Consider the following 24,603-nt stretch of genomic DNA (forward strand, 5'->3'; position numbering starts at 1 on the left):
TCTTAGTGTTTAGCACATATTTGGACAAAGAATAAATATTTGTTGATCAATTTATAAATGCATGAGTGACAACCATTGAATTAAAGAACTGCTCATTTCCTATGCTCAAAATCTTGAGCATCCCTTGTGGACTGAGCCCTGAATACACCATGTCAATTATCTCAAATTATAACACATTATCACTCCTTTAGGCAGCTCCTTTCCTCCTACTACAATCATATAGTGTGTGCCAAAATGTTTCTGTCTAATTTGCTAAAGACCAGAGAACTTGCTTGCTCTATTACTTCTCCCCATCTCAGTCTATTTTTGTGCTAGTGTTCACTATCTCACTTTAATTTTCACATGCCAGGTTTCACAAAGTCCTACAGAAGTTTTTCTCCCAAATGTATATGAAAATTTTCCTGTTCTAACTGTTCTTCCATAATCCTTGTCCAAATCACCGTTTTTCCATGCTAGAATTTTTTCTATAGCTCTCTAATTTGCTTTCTTTCTTCAATCTCACCCTCCTATCTGTTCTCCGCTTTCTAGCCGGAGTCATCTTTAGTAAAACAGTCTAAGTTACCCACTTGCTTAAAACACTGTCATCCTCTCCTCCTATCTTGGACTAAGGAACAGAGCCCATGGGCCTAAAGAATCCTTGTAATCTGGCTGCTGCATTTTTCTCTGCCTTATTTCAGGCCTGTAGTCTGCTTTCAGCTGGACCTGTTTTACTTTAGGCATGATTAGAACCCAGACCAGAATAAACAGACAAGAACCAAAGAACAAAAGACTCCTACAAGAAAGAAAGAGCTGTACAATTCATTACTTGCAAGACCCTGATTTAGCATCAAGCACCACAGACAAAATAATAATAATAATAATAATTCAGTGAATTGCTCAAGGTCACACAATAAATAGTAACTGAAATTGTTAAAAAAAAGTGGAAATTAGAAAGTTTCCATAAATTCATCTACTTTAACTCTAGTGACAATCTAAATAGATATTATAAGCTTAAGAAAAGCTTGAGACAAAAGTCCAATGAGTAAAAAGTGAAAGAGCAATGGGAAGAAAGAAGAACTTTCTGAGGTCAGAGAAAGTACGAGACTTGAACCTCTTTCCTAGGTCTTCCCCAAATGAGAGCATTATAGGATTGTTCCCAGATATGGTAGCTGAAAGAATTGAAGCCATTTACAGTGGTGTAAGAGAGGCATTGGAATTTAATCGTTTTTTAATTTGTTTGTAAGACTGGTAGAAGGAAGCAAAACTTGAATGGATCAATTTTGTGATCTGGAGACATAAGGTAATCTATATAGGAAAAATATATTGCACACACTTAATTGGCAATGTATTATTTGCTCGTTACTTTACCAAATATCTTACATATAGTGTCTCACTTAATCCTTATAACAATTATCTGAAGTAAATATTACTCTTATCCAAAATTTATAGCTTAGACAATTAAAGTGATGTTAGTGAGAGAGCCAACTAGAGTTGCCCGGTACTCATCTCCCCCATAAAAAGAGACCAGGACATCTGCATTTCTACTGTATGTGACTATAAACAACTACATTTTGACGGGAGTGACTGAGGAAGTATGCTGGAGAGCACCAGGTACGCAGCAAAATCACTGTGGTGCCCAAAAGCCCAGGATAGCACCACACAGAGCAGAGGGAGGCACCCTGCCTCTTCACACTGTCTCTCTTGCCTGACTTCCCTTCAGTTTGGATTTAGAAGGGACTTCTTATGGGGAAAGAGTAAGCTGGAGACCCTCAGCAGTCTCCACTTCCATCATAAACACCAGCAGTCCTCGCTATAGGAGAGTCCCTAGTCCTCTTAGGCCCTGAATCCAGTTTGGATAGTTGCTGGGAATTCACACGACTGCATTGTCTCAGAGTAGGAGCCCCCAAATTAAGCACATAATATCCATACAACCTAAGCTATTATGATATGGCATAATCTTGAACCTGGACCCACTGCTCTAGTGTGCCCTGTGCTTGGTCTTGGCAGTAACCAGTTTCTGCTGGCTTTGACTGGGGCATGTGGACCCTTGCTCCAATGGTTGCCAAGTCCTTGTAAATACAGAAGAACTACCTTATATTGAAACTGGGTGTTAATCATTCTTAAAGCTTTTGTTCAGAACTGTAAGCTGATGTAAGCTTTGGCTCAAGGCTCAGGCAAGTAGCCAAAGTCCACCTCCTATATTATCTCATATCCGCCACCACCTATGAGATTTCTAGGCTTATTGTTTTGCACAATGGTCCTTATCCAATCAGTAGATCTGCAAAAAACAATGTTGGTATCTTAACGGGGACTGAGCTGAGTCTGTAAATTACTTTGGGTAGTATACACATTTTAACAATGTTGATTCTGCTGATCCATGAGCATGTTACATTTTTCTATTTGTTTACATCCTCTGTGATTTCCTTCCTCAGTGTTTCATAGTTCTCCCTGTAAAGGTCTTTTGTGAAGACCTCCTTGGTTAAATAGATTTCTAGGTATTTATTTTGTTTGTTGCTATTGTGAAAGATATTGAGTCTTTGATTTGTTTCTCAGCTTGACTATTGTTGGTGTATATGATGCTACTGATTTGTATACATTGGTTTTCTAACCTGAGACTGTGCTGCATTGATTTATCAATTTCAGAAGTCTCTTGGCATAATTTTGGGGTTTTCTAGTTATCAGATCATATTATCAGCAAAGAACAATAGTTTGACCTCCTTTTTCCCATTTGGATACCCTTGATTTCCTTCTCTTGCCAGTTGCTCTGGCTAGAACTTCAATCACTATGTTGAACAGAAGTGGTGATAGTGGGCAACCTTGTGTGGTTCCAGTTCTAAGTGGGAATGCTTTCAGTTTTTCCCCATTCAATAAGATGTTGGCGGTGGGTTTGTCATATATGGCTTTTATAATATTGAGGTATGTTCCATCTATGCCTATTTTGTTACGAGTTCTCATCATAAAAGCATACTGAACACCTGCATGTGGCCACACTATGTGGTCTGAGCTAACTCTTAGATTGGGGGCTGGATTCCTCAAGCAAGTGTTGAGACAGAGAGAAGTAGAGATAGATTGGAGATGAGGGAGAGAGAGAAAAAGAAGCAGCAAAAAACTTATCACCTTTTATGACCAAGCCTTAAAAGTGTTACATGGTCATCTCCACAGTATTCAATTCAGGAGGCATTTACAAAGCCCTACCCAGTTGCAAGGGGAGAAGAAATAGACACCCCCTCTTGAGGAGCGGCAAGTTTCTGGAAGAGAATGTGAGATGAGAATTATTTCTGTGGCCATTTTTTGAAAACACAATTTGCCACATTATACTACATTGTATTTCTACTCCCCACCCCTGCCAGACTAGAGTGAGAGTTCTGTGAGGGCTGTGACCTCTTGTTCATCCCTGTATATGTTTGTTAGTAAATAAATAAATGTCTCCTCTATTTCATGCCCATTAGATGTTATAAAGGATGAACAAGTACAGGAGCATTTAAGGTGACAGTGCCTCCAATATTAGACCCAGTTAATAACAAAAGGCATGAGTCACCCGATCTCTGATCTGTTTTGTCTTCACACTGTAGACAATGGGGTTCATCAAGGGAGGAAAGAGGAGATACACAAAACCCATGACCATCTGGACCAGGTGGGGTGCCTGCTTTCCAAAGCGGTGGATGACAGATAAGCCAATCATGGGAGTGTAAAAGAGGAGCACAGCACAGATGTGAGAAACACACGTGTTAAGAGCTTTCAGTCTCTCAGCCTTGGAGGCGATGGACAGTACAGTGTGCAGGATCAAGGCATAAGAGAAGAGGATGAGTAGCGAGTCTACACCCACTGTGGAAACAATGACAAACATGCCATAGATGCTGTTGGCCTTGATGTCTGCACAGGCCAATTTCATCACTTCTTGGTGGAGACAATAGGGATGTGAGAGGACTGGGGAGCCACAGTAGGGGAATCTTTTGAGCATGAAAGGCAATGGGAAAATGAGGGCTACACTACGGCCCAGAGAGACGAGACCAATCCTGCTAATGGCAGCGTTGGTGAGAATGGAAGCATAGTGCAAGGGGCAGCAGATGGCCACAAAGCGGTCAAAGGCCATAGACAGTAGCACAGAGGACTCTAGGAAGGACAAACAGTGAATGAAAAAGAGCTGGGCAAAACAGGCATCACGACTAATCTCCCGTGCCCCAACCCAAAAGATGCCCAGCACTGTAGGGAGGGTGCACAGGGACAGACCCAGGTCAGTCAGAGCCAGCATGGACAGGAAGAGGTACATAGGCTCATGGAGTGAGAGCTCTGCTTTAATGATAAAAAGAATTGTGCTGTTGCCTAGGATGGAAATTAGGTACATGAAGCACAGTGGGATGGAGATCCAGACGTGCATGTGCTCCAGCCCAGGAATGCCACTCAACAGGAAGGTAGAGGAGATGCTGCTGCTGTTTTCCAGGGATCCCAGTGTCATCGTGTGTGGAAACAAGGGTGAAGTTGAGTTCTCTCCAAAATCCTGAAATGAATTGAGGAAATGAGAGTGATTACACCTGGCAGAAATTAAAGAGAAAAAAAGATTAGAATCAAACAGACCTAAAATTGCATAGCTCCTTTCAGGGGTGGTTTCACTCTGGTCCCTGGCTTCCTCTCAACATCTTTTTGAGGTGATATTTTTAGTGTCAAAATTTCAATAAGAAACAAACACATGGAATTGTGAAGTGACTGCTAGGTAACTTGTAAGAGCCAAACTGGGTGAGCTGAATATTCTACATGAGCTCTTCCACACTTTTTGCTCTGTTCGGACCTCTGTATCAACCAGATCTTCTTCTTGGCCTCTGGACTTTTTAGTAGGCTCAGCCAATGGGAAGCACCAAAGATTGATAGGAGTATAGGAGGGAGAGAGTTCAGGCTCTTTCTCCATGGCACTGTGGGTTGACAGTGGCTGTGTTCCACTACTGAAGGCCACAGCTGTTGTTGGGGACCTTTCTTCTACAGCAGCACACCTTCTTGAGCTGCAGGAATTGCTCTCTTTGCTCCTCAGGCTAAGGAGTTAGAATACCTTCACTGTTCCCGTTGGCCATACTTAACTTTGCCTACCCCTTAACGAAAAGATCTTTCATTGAACAATCCTCACATGACTCTTTCCTTCCAGGCCTCTCACTAGTGTTCCAACTTTTTTTTTTTTTTCATCTTCTTTTTTCCACCTTATCTTACATTGATTTCTCTGTTATTATTTTTATTTATTTTTCTTTCTTTCTCCTTTTTGTTTTTGTTTAACCTGGCCAGGTCTGTGAGAGCCCTAATCCTAGACATAGACCAACCATCACTAACCATCTCTTCTGGTTTTCCTGACATAGAAGCCTAGCCTTGTCCAGATAGTTCATAAATGCTGCTCAGGTCACAGCATTCCAGAGAGAACTGGAGGGTGCCTGGATGCCTGTGAATCTATTTCCAACTGCTAGGTAAGAAGGCAAAGCCCTGGCCCTCCTGTCCGCCAGTGATTGGCATTCTCCAGAAGTCTAGAAATCCAACTACTGTGGACCTACGTAGCAGGAGGGGCTGAAGCACTACCACACATGGCCACATCCCCAAGTACAAGGCTGAGTCCAGGAGAGTCCACAGAACACGGGCAGGGATGCTAGGAGGGCCATTCTTCTACAGATAAAGAAATGAAGGCTCGGGAGAGTCTAGTCATTGGGCAGAGTTTCACTTGCCAATTTAGGCCTCCTGAGGTGCAGAGCAATAATATTTCCATTCTCAATTAATAATGCCACTAGAATGTGAGCTCAAGAGGGGTAGGAGTTTTGCTTTGTTTACTTCTGTAAAGCCAGAGCTTAGAATATGCTCTGGTTTATAGCAGTTGCTCAGAATTTTTTTCCTTGCATAAGTAAGAGTTAAATTTTATTTAGTTAGCTATCAATAACTTAATGTTTTATCTCCTTAAAAAATCCCTGTGAATCCTGTTCTATTGATAGCATGATGCTATAGATGAGGAAACAGAAGCTTCAAGGAAACTATTACCATGTCTAAAATAAGAGAAATAGTAAATGACCAACATCTGACTATTCTCTAGACTTCGGGCTCTGAACAACCGTTACACTTTCTTCCCAAACAGAGAATAATTCAGCATCAATTAGCAGCAGCTAACTGAATAGGTCTTCAAAAACAGTGCTGACTCTTTAGCTAAATTAATAAATAAGTGGATTGGAGAAATACGCATAAACATAATACACAGACATTTTCTCTGTCACTTTGAATACCAGTGACATTAATAGCCAGTGTCTTTAACTCCCTGCCCATTTGAAGGTCAGATTTGTGCTCATGCTGTGCTCCTTAGCTTCTACTGTAGCCACTAGTGCTTACCATGTTTCATATCAAAGTGAATTCAGAAGAACTGTGATAAACTTAACTGCCAGAGATAGACAAGCTACATGGTGGTTAACAATATAACTTATAAGATGGAAATAATCTAATTATAACTAATATAAAACCTAATATATTATATAACCTAACGCAGAAAATATTTTTGACATTAAAATGAAGTACAGTAGTAAAGAAGAAAGAAATATAATACCCGATGAGCATCTGCTATTTGCCAGGCTCTATATCAGGAGCATTGCAAAAATAATCACATGTAGACTTTAGAAAAACTTTGCAAGTTAGTATTATTCCCTCAGTTCACAAATGAGAAAAGAGAGACTTAGAGTATTTGATCATGTGCCTAAAGTCATATAGCCAATCAGTGCTGGAACTGGAATTCAGACTTAGATCTCTGGAGTTCCAAAGCACATACTAAAAATTTGGAAAAATTAAGGTTAACAAATCCAGACAACTTTTTAAATTAAGGCAGCCTGAAATGGGTGGAGGTTAAATGACAAAACATGGAGAAATATCAAAAGTCTGTTTCCCACCTCTGTTTGCCATAAGTTCAAGACAAACTCTCTTTGGGATTGGAATTTGTGCTTCACATGGTCAGGAGTAGGGCAGAATAAGAATCAGAGAAAGAATGATGAGAACAGGTTGTAGGAGAGGACTTAGAAATAAAAGAAAATCTAGAATAATTAAGCCAGTTGATATCGGCTTGGGAAAGATCACCTTTAGTCTGATGGACAGAGAGATCTTAGTAGTATGTGCTTCTTAATGAAGATCTTCAGATTATCCATTATCAGGTTTGGTGAGGATTTCATTATTCCTGACCAGTACTAAAGCAGTTGTCCAGAGCAGGGTGAGATGGGGGATAGATTTAACCCATGGCCTTTCTGCCCCAAGTTACTTTGCTTGGAGACTACTTCCTGAAGGGATTTAAGCAAGTTCAATGGCTGTTCTGATTCTTTTACTTATCTTCTGTGATTACTCAGGGAAATGTCTTTTTATTTCATAGAAAAGCTTTTCTCCCAGAGGATCAGATTAATTCATATCCATCTATCTCTTTGCTTCTTGGAAATACCTTCTGATCCAACTAAGCTGTGTCTGAAACTAAGAGGTAGATGAACCCTTAATAACTGAGCTCATCTCGTGTCTGCACTGCAGTTTTGCCCACCTAACTTGCTTGTCTCTCTGGGTCTCATCAATATTCCTGCTGTTACCATACAAGAGGCAGCTCTCTAGTCAGGGAACCAAGGGAGTGCATGGAGAGAAAGCTGCTGTCTGCTTTCTGAGCTAGTGCTAAGATCAGACCTGGGATCCCATGAAGCCAACAAGATCTTACTTCAGTGGTTGCCATCTTTAGCAGGCACCCTTTACAGCCTTTCTGTGACCAAAGTCCCTTCTCTCACCTCTCTCTCCAAAGCTCAGGCTGAATCTCCCAGGGTCTCTTCTTGGCTTCACACTCAGCACCAAACACCTGACTCCTATATTGATACATCACATACCAAGACTGAAAACTAGAGGCTGTGGGAAGTATGGAGGGACTGGAGGATGGAAGTTTAAATCCCTGATTTTTGTGCAACTGCCTGTTGAGACCATTTCAAGGATTTTTAATCAAGTCCCTACCAGGACTGACTCCCTGGACCTCATTACCTCATACCTTGGGGATAAGCGAAAAAGAGGAGAGGGGAGTGGTTTTATGAGATGACTAGATGGGAAGCCCAGAGGACACCGTGCCCGTGTAGCCACTGCTGAAGGATACGATGAAAGTTTTGAACAAACTCCACAACTTCAGGAAAGCAGAGTGGGTGTTGTCGACAATGTTTTATGTGTGATACAGCATAACTCCAGTTAATGCACATTGGATGCAATAGTGTGCATGTTAGGTACATATAACCATATGTGAATTTAAAAAAGGGCTTTTTACTTTTTATTTCAGAGTATTACGGGGGTACAAACATTTAGGTGATGTATATTGCCTTTGCACGCCCTGAGTCAGAGCTACAGTGTGCCCATCCCCCAGACAGTACACACTGCACCCATTAGGTGTGAATATACTTATCTCCTCCTCCCCCCTCCCACCTGCCTGACACCCAGTGAATGTTACTTCCATATGTGCACATAAGTGTTGATCAATTAGTACCAATCTGATACTGAGCACATTTGGTGTTTGTTTTTCCATTCTTATGATACTTCACTACGAAGAATGGGCTCTAGCTCCATCAAGGATAATACAAGAGATGTTAGTTCACCATTGTTATTTGTGGCTGAGTAGTACTCCATGGTATACAGATCCACTCATGTACTGATGATCACCATGGATAACAGACTTAAACCTAAGGCATGAAACCATAAGAATTCTAGAAGAAAATGTTGGAAAACTCTTATAGGCATCAGCCTAGGGAAAGAATTTATGAAGAAGACCCTAAAGGCAATCACGGCCGCAACAAAAATAAGTAAATGGGACCTGATCAAACAGACAACCTACAGAATGGGAGAAAATATTTGCATGCTATACATCCACCAAAAGGCTAATAACTAGAATCTACATAGAACTTAAGAAAATCAGCAAGAAAAAGGGCTTTTTAAATTTTTAATGTTTTTCCCATCACCAAGGGGAAGAAGGAAGTCAGGCCAGGATCTTGGAGACACTGTGATGGTGTTGATGGTTATTCTTGGTGCCCCGGGTACTCCTGTATTCTCCTGCCCCGTCTACACTCAGCGACTCCATCTCCTCTTCCTCTCTCTGCTCTGTTCAGAACTCAGCCCTTCGTTTCTAGATGTCAAAGAGCTAATTGAAGAAACTAGTCATTTCTTATGCCCTAGTGGGTGAGCCCATGCAAAAGGTAGTTAAAACTAAAAAGGAGATTTTATATGTTAATACAAGGATATGAAGAGATAATTATCTATTTTTAGGCCCTGGAAGAGCTGATGGAGAAAAGATTTTAGAGATATGGAGAGGCATTTCAGTGTTTTCATTGTCTAGATAATTAGTATCCAGCTTATGGCATCTCTCCTGGGAGTATAAAGATATAAATATTAAGGGATTTCCCAGAGTCCCCAAACCATTCACAAGAGGTTATTTTAATTCATTGTCCTTATCTCTTTAGAATGTGGCAGGTTTCCTCTTCTGGCCACATTCCAGTAATATTTGGATGAACGTGTTATACATTTAAATGTTACAAAACAGTGTTTTTCAAATTACAGTCCCTGATGACCTAGATCAGAATCTCTTTTGATGCTTGTTAAAAATTCAGATTTCTGGGCCACACCTCTGAAGGGCAGAATCAGAAACCTTGACATTTGTGACAACCACAGAGGTTTAGTAATTTTCATATATCCTTGTCCTTATGATTTGTTTTCAACTCTGATTCCATAATTTTTTATTCCCTCTATAATTTAATGTACATCTTCACTCTTAGCTTGGGATTTGTTTCAAAACACAGTTACCTGTATTAATTTGCTGGAGCTATCATAACAAAATACCATGAACTGGGTAGCTTAACAGCAGAAATTTATTTTTTCACAATCCTAAAGGCCAGAATAATCTAAGATTAAATTGTGAACAGGTTTGGTTTCTCCTGAGGCCTCTCTCCATGGTTTACAGATGGCCACAATCTCAGTGTGTCCTCACAATCCCTTTCTTCTGTGTGTGTGCACTGTTGTTTTCTCTTTGGGCATCCAAATTTACCCTTCCTCCAAAGATACCAGTTATATTGGATTAGGGCCCACCCCACTCGCCTCATTTTAACTTAATTACCTCTTTAATGTTCATACCACCTGTTTATCCAGACATCCTGTCACACATTTATTCACCTGCTGAAAAAATATTTTATAACAAATTAATAATTTGCATATAATGAAATGATGTTGTGGGAATGAGGCAAGAATGTAGAGTGGCACATAAAATGAGATAAATAATCTCTATTCTCCAGGAAAAAATCTTAGCTAGAAAAATAAGAGTGTACTCATTTATTTATTCGTTGGTTCCTTCAGGTGTTAACTTACTCAACACATATATGTTAAACCCTGAACACAATTTTCTCTCTTCCCCCTCCCTAATCTCTATTTCTCTCTCTCCTCTCTTCTCCTTCTAACTCTACCCTCTCTCTCTTTAAAAAAATTTAAATATGAAATTAAATTAATTCTTATAAAAAGGAACAGAATTGACCAAAATATAATAAAATTTCAGCAATGAATTTTATTGTGTTTTGTTTTTCAAATAAATTCTTATGGTTATGATTGTAATGAAAATAAAAGTAATGAATTTTTAAAGTTTGGGAATAATATGTATTAATATTGTAATGTATAACCCATGTGCTCTCACTTACCTAGCACTTCCAGATCTACAACATTTGATACTCCCAGAAGCCCCATGAAATTTGCAGACAACAAACTCCCTTCATTTCATAGATGCCTAGGACAGTGCCTGGCATCGAACTGGTTCTCAAGATATATTTGCTGACCAAGCTGGTGAAGGAAGTCACAGAGCCTTTGACGCTATGCCTAGATTTTCTTTCTTGCCTTACTGTCTTCCAGAGCTCTGGCATTAGAATTTAATATTTCATACCTGACTCTCATCTCTAGCTCTCCCCACATAGCTCTCCAAATCCACTCCCCTTAGTTCCCACTTGGTAAAGATCTGACAAATTGATTACCCGGTATTGTGAGAGAGCAAATTCTTTATAGTGGAATCTGCTATCTTTCTCTCTCTTTTTACCAGGTTCTTCATTTCCTTATTTTAAAGAAAAAAATTCGAATTTCAGATTTATATTTCAAAATGCATTCATGAAAGAGAGATGTGAAGGGTTGGACGGTGGCTTCTTAGGGCTTTGCAGACCACACTGTGCCCCTGTGTGATTTCTTCATTAGGGTGAAGAGCGGGGCTTAGGTCAGAGATGGATGAAAAGGTGGGGAACAGGATATTATGTTTTACAGTTACCTACATTTCTGTCTTTATAGCACCTTTTTTATAAGAGCTCTTTGTGGTCACACTTAAGAAATCTAAGCCTTCTTTTGGGTTTCAACATTGTTCAGATTCTTGCCAGGCCTTGACTAAATCTCTTTCTCAATATAAATATGTAGTAGAACCAAAGGTAGGCCATCTGTCACTGCTTGTGTGAGTGGGAGTGGGGGCGTGTTTTGTTGCCTCCTTGAGTCCATGAGTATGTGTGTATAAGCACAGAGCTCTTTGAACACAGTGGTTCATTCATGCCTATGTGTGTATAGTCGTGGGTCCTTTACTGTATTTTGTAGAACATGACAGCTTAAAAGCAGTGAAAACAGGCCCAGGTTTAGAATACATGACACCTGGATTTGTCTCCCATCCCTGCTCGTAGTCAATTGTTATCTTTCAGCACCACTCTTCTCCAGTGTAATGTGGGGATAATAAAATCCAATCTGCTGAGTAATCGGAATGATTAACCACAGCCACCATGAAATTCTTGGTGTATAGGAGGCAGTCAACAAGCAGTAGCTATTGTTTCCACTAATATTTGCAACCACCCTGTTAGATATTAATGTGTGTATTTTACACTGAGGGCGTATAAGACAAGCCATTAGACTGAACATAGCTGCTTTCTTCCATCTCTCCTTGCCTTTCTCTTTTATTACTCTCTTCCTCCCTATCTTCTTCCTTCTCTTTGCCTTTCCTCTTTTCTAGCCCCAATTTATCTACCATTTTCTCCTCTGACTTCTCTACCCAGAATATGCTTTACTTTAGGAAAACTCACTCTCACAAGCCTCTAAAGAGATAGGCCCCTGTGCCATTTTGTTTACTACAGCTTCCTTCCACATCATCTGGTCCCCAGCACACTTCTGATTGAGCCATGACTATTTCTCTGACTTCCAGCCTGATTCCTTCCAACCTAAGTCCCATTCTAATCACTGACATTTGGAGATTGGGCTCTTCCCGAAACTCACATGCCTCAGGATGGGGTGGCCTCCCATAAACATGATTTTGACACAGAAAGAAAACCTTAATTTTTTGGTATGAGGCCCTAGATAGAGTAGATGCTCGGAATATTATGAGAAATTATGATCTTTATGACAATAGTGACAATGATACAATTAAACACAAAGTGAGCACAAAACGATTGAACCTAATGCCTTAAGCATGATTCCAGGCAGTGCAGTGTGCAGTTCTGCCAAGGACTTTTGGGTTTATTCCTCAGGCCCAAATAGGGAGAATTACATTATGAAAATCCCTTCATGTTAGATCCAAATTTACCTATTTTATGGCTTATTTATGTTGATGATCCTCTATACAATATCTAATATGAGAAATGTAATCGTTTCTCTAATAATTTGCCATAATTTTGAAAGCATGCTTTAATCCAGAAAATGAAACTAGTAATAAATAAATCCAGCTATTATCATCACTCACAGATGTTAGACTTCATCTTCAAGTCTTTCCTTAAACATAGAATTGTGGAGATAAGTGATTATTTATTGAATTTTGTGAATCTAGAGACAGCTAATCTTTGAAGTCAAACCACACATACTTATTTAGATTTTGTCCTGATTTCTAAACAATCTTGTAGGAGCTGAGTAACAAGTTGGTAGAGAAGGTACAACCAAAAACAGCAGAAGGCATAGAAGCAGCTTGCAGGGCTTTCATACTCTTTCAACAAATGGATGGAGTACTTGTCCTCTTTGAACTCTATGAAAGATATTCTTCCAAGACTCACAATATTGGTCTAGTCCAGGGAACTCCAGTACAATCCATGTTGCCCCAGATCCTGATTTGGGGCTTCAGTCTGACAAAGACAGAGACATACTGGCTCTTCCAAAAGAGAACCGGAATAGGTACATGGGCTAGGTTGTAAAGCATACATTAAGTAAAATAAATAAAGGAGAATGTCAGGTCAATGAGATATATAGCTCATACACTGGCCAAAGGCTGGTGGCTTTATCCAGTATAGAAACACTTTACTAAGAAAAAGTATAAGTATAAGAGGTTTATAATTTGGGGCATAAAAGCATGCATATGCAGATCTCTTTGATTTTGTTTGTAAAAATATGTAAGCATTTTTGTTCAATATATGTGTCTTCTCAAAATTTGGTATTCAATTATGATGCATATTTGTCTGAATATACCTATTTGAAACATTTGCATCTGTGTAAATATATGTATATCTTTGTATGTGTTCATATCCACACGTGCCTATGTAAGTTTTTGCTAAGGTGATTATGTTTATAGTTCTCTTCCTTGATGTCTTCTTCACAGGGAAAACCAAGATTATAAAACTGATCATTTCATGTAGTCAAATTTCTTATAGCACTACTAGTTATAGTTCCTTCCTCTTCATGGTGAAATATTTTATCTTTATGTTTCTCTTCCAATGACTTCGTTTTTGGTATCTAGAGTCAGGCTGAGGCAACTAGAAAGAGAAGAAATTTCTCAGCCAAAACTCTCCTCTTCCCATGACCCCACGTAAAGTCCTAGATTAGGACAGGTCTACCTGCGTAAATATATAAAGTGTTATAGTTCACTCCTTATGCATCTGGACATATGTGCTAACATCCAGCAATGAATTTATACAAACTGGCTCAGTGGGAATATATACCAACACAAACAAGCATGGCATGGCAAATATACACACACAGAAATGTCAAAACACGCTCAGAAAGAACATTAGTGTGTGTGTGCACATGTGTGTGCTTTGTTTGATATTGCTAGATGCAGAGATGATGAGAGAAACATCCTGAAAATAAATATAACAGGTACTTTTCTCCCACCTTTTTACCACTGTAATATATGTAATAGTGAAGGAAGAAATCAAGTTGCTTGACTAGTTACTCAGATGGTGGGTGATAACCCTCAACCTTCATTATCTCTTTTGAGGATTATCCATAAATATTTTTTTTATTGTTTCAATTTGATACCTTCCCTCAAACTCCCAGGGAATCTGCTCCTTTTTTGACATTTTGTGGGTATGTGCTTAATAAGCACTGTCATGAAAAGGCATTACTTGGGGCATGGGTATGGATATGTGCAAATATTTTGTAAATAAATAAAAAGTTTAATTATAGCAACATAAAAATAAAACTAAAATACAAGTTTAAAGGATCAATCATCAATCAAATTCCACAGACCAGAGGATTGAAAGATGAAACATATGTACTCTTTTGGATTTTCTCAAAAAATATTAAATAGTTAATATTTTTTGAGAATTGTATATTTGTCAGTTGCTGTGTTAGGTATTAACATGAATTATATCATTTAATCTTCACAATATCCCAATGAAGAAAGAAGGTGTTATAATTACTTCCATGCTCATTCTGCAATTGAAGAAACAGAAGAACAGAGAGGTGATTAACTCTCCCCAGGTCACAGTGCTTGTACGCTGCACAGGTAATTATCTTTTTGTTGATATTAAGTAGTTTATTGTTTTGCCACAGGGTAGTTGAAACCAAATGTACCTGTGGGCTTTATGCCCAAACCTTCTTCCCTTCCCTCTAACTCAATCCTGCTGAAAACGCCTAAGTGACTTTACAAACTCAAACTTCTTAATGATGCGTTGACGGATTTGCTTGGTCTTGATGCTGTAGACAATGGGGTTCATGAGGGGTGGCACCAGCAGATACACATAAGACATGAGAAGGTGTACGATGCGGGGAAGATGTTCACCAAAGCGATGCACAAGAGACAAGCCAATCATGGGGGTGTAGAAGAGTAACACAGCACAGATATGGGAGACACAGGTGTTGAGGGCTCGAAGTCGCTCCTGGTGGGAAGCAATACTCAGAACGGTGCGAAGGATAAGGGCATACGAGAGAAAGATGAGCAGGGAGTCCACGCCCACTGTGCAGGCCACAACAAAGAGCCCGTAGATGTGATTGACAATGATGCTAGAGCAGGCCAGCTTCATGATCTCTAGGTGCAGACAATAGGCATGGGTCAGTACATGGGAGCGACAGTACTGGAAGTGCTTAAGAAGAAAAGGCAAGGGGAGGATGAGGAGGGCACTTCTAAGCACTGAGCTTAGCCCCATCTTGACAATACGTTCAGGTGTCAGGACTGTGGAGTAACGCAGTGGGTTGCAAATAGCCACATAGCGGTCAAAGGACATGGACAATAGAACTGATGACTCCACTAGAGACAAGGTATGGATGAAGAAGAGCTGAGTGAAGCAGGCAGGGATGCCAATCTCTCTGGCATCAAACCAGAAGATGCCCAGCACTGTGGGCAGTGTGGAAAGGCAAAGGCCCAAGTCTGTGAGGGCCAGCATGGCCAAGAAATAGTACATGGGTTCATGGAGGGTGGCATCAGTACGGATGACATGGAGAATGGTAAGATTCCCCAAGATAACTGTCAAATAGATGGTGCAGAAGGGAACAGAGATCCAGCCATTGAGATGTTCCACACCTTGAAAGCCCGTCAGGAAGAAAGTAGCTTTTTGGAGGCTGCTATTATCAGGGATTATCATAGCTTTACAATCTTGGATTTACCAACCTGTAATATAGAATGAGATTCCTGGAGAATGACAGGGCTGAATTCTTACTCACCTAATTTTTCCAGGACATTAAGTCAACAAGGGTCTGCAGATCACATGGGAAAGAGCTGGGGGGCTTGATCTATTAGCCTTTTCTAGAGGGTCTAGGAAGGGGACTTTTATAGTGGATTACTATAGCTCATGACTACCATATGATTTAGCTTAATGGTGGTGTGTCCACCAGTATTGGACACAGAGGATTAATGAGGCCATCTAAGATGGCTCTTTTTTTATGTGCTCCTCCCTGAAAAAAATTCTCCAATTCAATCACAAGAGCATTCAGAATTTGTGTCATATACATGGGGGATTGGTAGTACACATCACTTTGCATGATTGTCTACTTGAATTGGGTGTATGTAATGTGCCTTCAAATGTATTTGTAATTCGCCTGAGGATTTTGTTTTATTTCACAGTGCCCAGCCTACAGGAGAGAACAGAGGACGTATTTAGCAAATGTTTGCTGAACTCCTTGAACTCCTAACACGTGACCAGAGTGATGCCTCCCCTGCATCTACATACCAGCTTCTGGTGGATTAGGAGAGAAGTGGTAGTGGGCAAATCTGAAGGCTGGAACTGAGGAACATCTTAGAAGAATATGGAACTTTAGAAAACAAACAGTTACAGGAAAGGGGGATTTGGGGCTTAGTTCTGAGAGAAACGCCAGGAGAGATGTGTGTCTCCAATATCAGGAGGGTTAGGCGAGGACATAGAGATGTGGATGCAGAAGTGTGCAACAGGTCTGAAGCACAAGGAGCAAAGAAAAGAAATCTGAAATTACAAGGGAACGTCTCTAATCTTTAGTTTAGAAAGAGGAAACTAGATCTGAAGGCACTCAGAGAGAGCTATGCCTCTGGGGCTTGGACTGGTAATAGGTCTGTTCCTGTAATATCTGAACTGGGTCCTCTTTTGCTCTGCCTTCAGAACTTTTATTTAATTACATTGCAAAATTCTCTATTGTGTTCTACGTATGTAAGTGCAATGCGACCAGTGTATTATCACATGCACAAAAAGTTTAAAATAGATAACATTTATTAAATATATTATGTGCCTATTATATTTCTAAATGCCTAATATGTATTACATCATTAAAGTCTGAGACAAATTCTATCATATAGAGTCTATTCTTAGGAGCATAGTATAGGTGAGAATTTGTTGAAACAGAGAGGTAAAGTGACCTGGGTAAGGTTACAGAGCAGTTGAGGATAAAATTCAAACCCTGACAGTATACTCCAGAGTCTATGCTATTGGCCTTTATACCATATTTCCTGCTACTATTGCTATAACACATAGCTGCTATAAGAGTCCAACAATTAAAAAATGAAAAAAAAAAACATGAGGTTTTTACTTTGGACAAGTCTGTGGGTAGCCTTTTCCATTGTATAAATGACATTAGATTAGCCAAGACTAGATAACATTAGAGAGGAAACATGTTTTAAAGACCAAGTTCAGTTTCAGGAATGCTAGATGTAAGTGTAAACAGGAATTCCTAAGGAAAGTGTCTGGAGGATATTAAGTTATCTTTGGACTCACTTATATGAGTGAGGGCTTGACTTGTAGCATATCTGCCATGAGTATGGAGAAAATTGCTAGGAGATGAAATGTGAAAAGGAGACAGGAACTCAGTTCATAAAACTGAAAACTTTTAAATGAGGGTAGAACATAATATTAAAACTGGGAAAAAAAGAGAGAATGGAGAAGCAGAGACACAGGATGAAAACCGTAGTACATAATGTTAATGAAATTAAGTCACCACTGTTGACTACAAAAAAGAGATAAAGTAAGATAAGAGTTTTCAAAAAGACATTACACTTAGGGTGGTGAGGTCATCATCAATTTTTCAGAGAATGTTTCAATAGGCAAGAAATGGATTACAAGGGCTTAAATTATCAGTGGGTGAGAAGGAATAAATAAAAAAGTCTATATTTTGTATAATTTTCCTCCAAGGGAAAATCTACAGATGGGTAAAAATATCAGGATGTTTTAAGGAAGAAAGATAGGAAGTTCAAGTTTTTTTTCAAAAAGCTTCCTTTTTCTCAGTAAGGTAGTGACACTTTGAAGGGCTGAGGATAAAGACCAAAATTTCCCGTCCAGCTTTTGCCACTCACACCTCAAATCAAAACAAATACTAATAAAATAATAATACAATAATTAGCATAATAATAAAGACTTTCTAGTTTTATGATTCCAAAGGGGAAGCTAGAAAAGGATGTAAAAAAGTATGGCAAGGAAAGAGAAAGAAATGAAGAAAAGTGCAGATTTAGAGGGGAGGTGGGCTCTGAAAGAAAAAGTGGGTGTCATAGGATTTAGAGAGTGTGCTGTGGGCTCCTGAGGCAGTGAGGCAAACAGGTTTTGAGATTGAATGCATTGATTAAGGGAGAAAACAGCAACAGAATTTTAAAAAGGAGTAACAATAAAGAAGGGGAAGTTTCCCATCACTAAAGGAGAGATGCAAACACAACTTTAAATATATGTGTGTCTTTTCCGCCAGCAGACTCACAGTGAAGCTTGTTTCTATCCATCTCACTCTGAGACATTTCAGAGAGTTTGAGAAACACAAGAAACCTTCAGAGGTCATCCATTGCATCCCTATATCTCCAGACAGGGAAGAGTCAATCTGCCTATCTATTGAGAAGTTGCAGTTATAGTATTCCATCCCAGCTATCTTCTCACCTTCAAATATATTCCTTGCATTTTATATTCTGGATATGGGTAAGGGGCAAGGGTGTAAGTCCTAAGGAGGGAAAGAAAAGATAAAAGCAAGTCATGAAAAACACCTGAAGGTCGGAATTATTGCATCACTAGAGCTTGCAACTGTGGCACAGATTTGGAGCCTAATAAAGTTTGCTCAATAAATATTGAATAAATGTATGAAGGAATGGATAGAAAAGAGATGAGACGCAGTAGAGATTAAGCACAATAATTTTTAGTGTAGCTACTCTCTGTTTCCTTCTCAATGACATTCATCTCCAGATCAATGGATCAGAGAAGTGTCAGCTGATTCCTTCACTAGACTACATGAGATATGATCCTCCCTTGAGTTCTAACTTATTGGAATAAAGGAATGTCATCCTAGAGTCTATGAAGGAGACAAGAGAAGAGGCGAGTTGAGCAGTGATCCCAATGACACTCTTACTCCCTCTGACTTGTATTCCTGATATAATTTCACACAAAGTTGTTTACTATTATCAACATCTGTATTGGTGACAGTCTGTAAAATTATTCCCGTGACAATCATGACCTTATTTAAGTATAGAGCTTGATTGTTAAAAAGGGCTATCAAATCCACTTTAATATTTAATTATTATGAACCAATTTTAAGGTAAGGAAGGTAGAGATTACAATTTCAATTTTGAAGGTCAAGGACCTATTGCTCAAAATGATGATAAAAGAGATGAGTGGCAGCAGGGATTAAACAAAATGATCAATATGACTTTTACAAGATCACACACAATGACAAAGTTGAGACTAGAACCACAGGTTTCTGATCCCAAGTCCATCCACCACTCAAATCTTCCTTGATTGACAGGATATGGGATTTAACAAGCAGCTAAGATAGAGAGCTCAGTGTATGGTCCTGGTTCTATGTGCCCAGTTATCTCTGTGTTCTGACCGTCCTCTGTGGGATTCTGTTTGCAATACAGACCTGAGCACCGACAGCTGGAGAGAAAAGGGCTTGGAGGATATACTTCCATCCAGAAGTCAGATTGGATGGTGGCTTGGCTAAAAGAATAATCCTTGTTTAAAACTCAGAGTCTTTTTGAAGAGCCCAGAAGCTTCTCCTCAGGGCCCTTTCCAAAGGCTGAGAACTCTCTGAAGAGTTCTTATAGCTCTTTTCTGAGGACGGAGGCCACAAGAGACAGGAAACACAGTGTCTGAGCAATGAGGTACACAAATAAAGCATTAGGAGGAGGAAATCTCTTGTCTGTGGGTAAGGGATGTCTTCTAAATGTTAGGATATTTCTAGTTATGGATACATGTTGTGAAACTGGTTAAGAAAGACCTAGCTAGACCTGAAGACCAATATTTCATGAGAGAAAGAGAGCAAGAGAGACCTAGAGAAGAGAGAGATGATTCAGTTTCAAATAAAATATAAAGGTGATTTCAACCTTATCTCTTGATACTATCTAGCCATGTGACCCTGTGACCATGGGAAAATTACGTCATCTTTCTGAGATTATTTTCTTATGTCTTAAAAAAAGAAACTTCTCCCCTTGTTTTGTTTTTGTTTTTAATGCAGATCCTGGTACTAAAAGGCATTCTTAGCTGTTAACTGCTAGTGTGATTTGGTTTGAGTTTAGGAAGAAGGAGGTTTCCCCTAAGCCTTCAGTCTGGAACTATAGGTTTCTTAATTACTATTGGCTGTTCTTTGTGTTTTCTCCCTAGGACACATGTGGTTTACATCATAATTCTGAAATTTATACTGCAAATGTCAATTTTAATACCTTCAAATAGTTCACCAACCCATTTACACTACCAACATCCATATCAGGAGTTCTTTCAAAATTGATTTAAACAACTGAAATAAACATATGAACAGAATAGTTCATACTTAATTGATTCTCAGTAAACAGCATTATTAAAATAATTAGTAGAGTGACCACGATCCTTGTTTAACAAGAGTGAACCTAATTTACACTGTTGTCTTGGTTTCCCAACCACTTTAGAGTCTGTCCCAGATTTTTTATTTTTCCACAATGTGTTATAAATAACTACTTCAAAATGATGGGTTGCTACATCTCCACTTTGTACTTCAAGGTTCTGCTGCAGCTTAATCTAACTGCATGTGAGATACATGTGCAGTGCATACAGTTCTCACTTTAACACATTTCTAAATCTGAAAAGTGACTAGTGATATCTCATCTCTCTTTTCTTAATCATTCCCAGTGTGATACCAATAAAGCCATAAAGACAGCAGCAGGCAGGCTCTTCGCTGATAAAATGAAATGCACTGGCATACAAGCATGCAGCACAGCTAACTTTTTCCAACATCGATTGGTGGTGGAAGTTGTACTTGACAGTGCTGGCTCTTCCATATACTTTTATTTATTCATTCATTTAAATCAAACACTTCGGTTACTTCTTTGCCAAAGCTGTGAAATGAATGAAACCACAGGGCTGCAAGCAGCCTGGGGTCAACAGGAAATTATTTGATTAAGTAAACTCAAAAATATGTGCAGGAAATAAAGACCAATGCCTATCTAGTGTTTATCATTTATTATAGTGGTATGATTTATTTCATTGTTTAATAATATTATTTTTTGATAAATCCATTGGCATAAAAGAGGCTGACAAATAAAAATTCACAATTCAGATTTAAACAACTTATTTCTACTTCTCAAGAACTTCTATAATAAACTTATAATTTGCACAAGATGTTTGTCAACATGTACCATCGCCATGGTGGCCAAACTGATATAATCAATCACCACATGTACTCACCATCAAATTGGTATTAAATGATCAACATTTAAGTGCACATATAGTAGTAACATTCATTGGATGTCGGGCAGATGGGAGGGGGGAGGAGGGGATGGGTATATCCACACCTAATGGATGTGGTGCGCACAGTCTAGGAGATGGATACGCTTGAAGCTCTGACTCGGGTGGGGCAAAGGCAATATACGTAACCTAAACATTTGTACCTCCATAATATGCTGAAATAAAAAAAAATTAAAAAAATTAATTAAAAAAATAAAAAAGATGCTCTTTGGAAACATGGTTATAATTACTTCATTCTAAAAATTGGGAGTTAAATATATATATATAGTGAAAAAGTTTAAAAAGTAATAGCTATATGTGAGAATGTGCACATGAGAAGATCAATGTAATTTTTTTTTACAAAAGTCACTAAATAATGGAGATATAGTCATTTGAGTTTCTTTTAATTATGGAATTGGTAATAATGACTCATATGACTCCAGAGTAATAGCCCTTACCATTTATAGTTTTAATTTATATCCAAATATACAGTTAATATACATATTTTAAAATCATTGAGTTTGTGCAGGATGTTTTGGAATTAAATAAATCAACCATTGTATCAACATGAACCTTAAAAAAAAACTGAAGAAGCAATTTATCCCTTCCCTTAACAGGCTTTTGTTAGGAAAGTAAAGGAAAGTAAGGAGACAGGTTTTTTTTAAGACATAGATATGGTACTTTTTCACATTTTTTACTATCACATATTCTAGAAAGCAGGAAGTAGAAGCTTCCAGTCTTCCTGTAAGGCTGAAATTTTTTTATATACAATCTGAGAATCAGAGCTGAACTTTCCCATGATCACAGCAGTGTTAAGGGTATTTAGGATAGTGAATATCAAAGGCCATTCATTTTATGAGCTCTGTCTGAGTATTAAACCCAAGAACATTCTACTTACATGTTTAGTCCCTTTCTCATTCCTTTGATCAGCTTATTTTTGGACAAAATTTCCCCACGACCTTTTCCCGGATTTGATGGGTCTTCACACAGTACACAATGGGGTTCATGAGTGGTGGCACCAAAAGGAATATATCAGCCATGAGCACATGGATCATAGGAGACACATCCCTGGCAAAACGGTGGAGCATTGCCGCACTCAGCATGGGCACATAGAAGATGAGCACGGCACAGATGCGAGAGATGCAGGTGTTGAGGGCCTTGAACTGTTCTCTTGGGGTTGCGATTCCTAGTACAGTCTTCAAAATCATAATGTAGGAGAAAGTAATAAACACCAAGTCCAACATAGCAGAAAGTGCTGCAAAGAGTCCATAAACAACATTGACTCTGTTGTTAGAGCATGCCAGCTTCATGACATCCTGGTGGAGACAATAGGAGTGGGAGAGCAGGTTTTGATGACAGTATGTCAGCCGTTGCAAGAGAAACGGCAGTGGAAGGATCAAAAGAACATTCTTGGAAGTCAGAAAGACCCCTGTTTTGATGACTCTTGAGCTGGTTAAGATTGTGCTGTATCTCAAAGGTTGTGGATTGCCACGTATCGGTCAAATGCCATTACAGACAGCACCGAGGCTTCCATGACTGTGAACAGATGGATAAAAAACTCCTGGGCAAAGCATGCAGCTGCATGAATTTCCTGGATACCAAATAGGAATAGTCCCAACATGGTGGGTAAGGAAGAGAGGGACAGCCCTAGGTCAGAGATGGAGAGCATGGAAAGGAAATAGTACATAGGTTCATGGAGGCTTTGTTCTGTCTTGATAAAGAAGAGGATGGTAAAATTCCCCAGGAAAGAAAGAAGGTACACAGATGAGAAAGGAATGGATATCCAGATGTGACTCTCTTCTAGTCCAGGGATTCCGGTTAGAAGGAATCTGAGAACTTCAATGTTTGTGTCATTAAGAGGAGACATGACACACGAAAAGATACTTGACCAGATGTTGCCTCAATGCAGTTGGAAATTTCTTTAATGAAGTTATGGTAGAAGATATCCCTTTCTAGTACAATGTACATCACAGATACTAAGAGGACTGGTAGATACTTCTTAAAGCCAAATGTCTATGTTTGTACTGTCAGTTCAGACTGTAAAAAAAAAAAAGAAAAAAAAAAGTCAAACACAGAAACAAATGAGGAGAATATGAAGAATATGACCCACTTTCTCATCCAGGCATTTGTTTCAATTTGTTAAAGTATCAAGTGATTTGACTTTTAATATTTAACAATTCCAGATAATCTTTTGACCACATGAAAGTACTCATGTACCAATCTCACAAATCTGGTGTCCAATTTCATGGCTTTCTTATTTCAGTTTTATAAAACTTCTTGATGAAAGGAAACAAAATCTTGAAGGGAAAGACAGCATTTATTGTAGATTAGAGGTGAGATTCATAAATTATTCCATATATATATTCATACCTATATATCTCTATAGGATAAACATTTAAAGTAATGGCTGAATTGGAAGTTTATAATTATACAGTCTTATAGTTACAAGGGACCTTTAAAAATACATAGTTTTACCCTCCTGCCTATATGGAAGCTACTCTAACTCATGCTGAATAGGTTGTCATTGGCTTACACATCCTAACTTATTACCAGCATTAACATATTAACAACTACCTAAAGCTTTCAACTTCTGCTTGAATACTCATATAGTTTTTCTTCTTTGAATTGAGTTGATATATGTTTCTAAAAAAATCCTATCTTCTTTTCTCTGCAAGTACATAATTTAGTCCCTTTTACACAAAATAGCTTCTTATTTTCCTTATTATTATTATTAGATTAATGTCTGTCTTCTCCGACAATTAGAATATAGAGGGTAGGGAATTATGCACTGCTCACTACTGCATTTCCAGTTCCTAGTATAATAAGTGCAATTTAGTTGTAGACTCACACTTATTTATAAAATTGAATATTATTTCCCAAAGTTGAAGACAGGAATAGTTTTCTCCATTCTTCAGGGTAAACATCATCTATTCCATCATATAACATGTTGTGATTTATGCTTGTTTGTTTTGTTTTGTTTTAGATTCCTCATTTTGTGCACCTCAAACAACAAGAAATATTAGACCTTTTTAACATATCTAAAACACTATTCCTTGACTATTGGTTCAAGAGTGTCTATCTCTTCCAAAGTCTTTATTTTCCATTTTTTAATGATCTAGGAATTATTAACTCTCCATTTAATCATATATACGATCTCCCTCACTTTTAATTATTTGTCAAAGTTGATTCTTTTCCAAGAATATTGGGAGTATGAGAGAACATTTGCTCCTAGGAAAGTATAATCTCTTTGTGTTTCTGCATCATACTGGCTGCTTTGTTGCTAGATTTTTCTCTTCTTCAC

At 38.7% G+C, this 24,603-nt stretch overlaps 3 protein-coding genes across 3 annotated transcripts in view; all 3 read right to left on the minus strand.

The window, feature by feature from the left end:
* Positions 1 to 3,449: 3,449 nt before the first annotated feature.
* Positions 3,450 to 24,603, minus strand: part of LOC123641562 (olfactory receptor 51G2) — a 40,473-nt gene continuing 19,319 nt past the window's right edge. Inside the window, exon 2 of the mRNA XM_045556437.1 lies at positions 3,450 to 4,477. Within this exon, the coding sequence (XP_045412393.1) occupies positions 3,494 to 4,435 (942 nt within the window). The 5' untranslated portion in view covers positions 4,436 to 4,477 and the 3' untranslated portion in view covers positions 3,450 to 3,493. The remainder of the gene's footprint in view (positions 4,478 to 24,603) is intronic.
* Positions 14,728 to 15,820, minus strand: LOC123641561 (olfactory receptor 51G1). Its single transcript, XM_045556436.1, has one exon. It carries the CDS (start codon positions 15,756 to 15,758, stop codon positions 14,793 to 14,795), a length of 966 nt encoding a protein of 321 aa, XP_045412392.1. The 5' UTR covers positions 15,759 to 15,820; the 3' UTR covers positions 14,728 to 14,792.
* LOC123641564 (olfactory receptor 51A4-like) lies at positions 21,467 to 23,037 on the minus strand. The gene is given in 3 exon segments (XM_045556439.1): positions 21,467 to 21,478; positions 22,201 to 22,782; positions 22,785 to 23,037. Coding segments are annotated over 2 exon segments (759 nt in total). The 5' UTR covers positions 22,990 to 23,037; the 3' UTR covers positions 21,467 to 21,478; positions 22,201 to 22,228.

The sequence above is a fragment of the Lemur catta genome, chromosome 7, assembly GCF_020740605.2.
Source record: "Lemur catta isolate mLemCat1 chromosome 7, mLemCat1.pri, whole genome shotgun sequence".
In the NCBI taxonomy this organism is placed as follows: Eukaryota; Metazoa; Chordata; class Mammalia; order Primates; family Lemuridae; genus Lemur; species Lemur catta.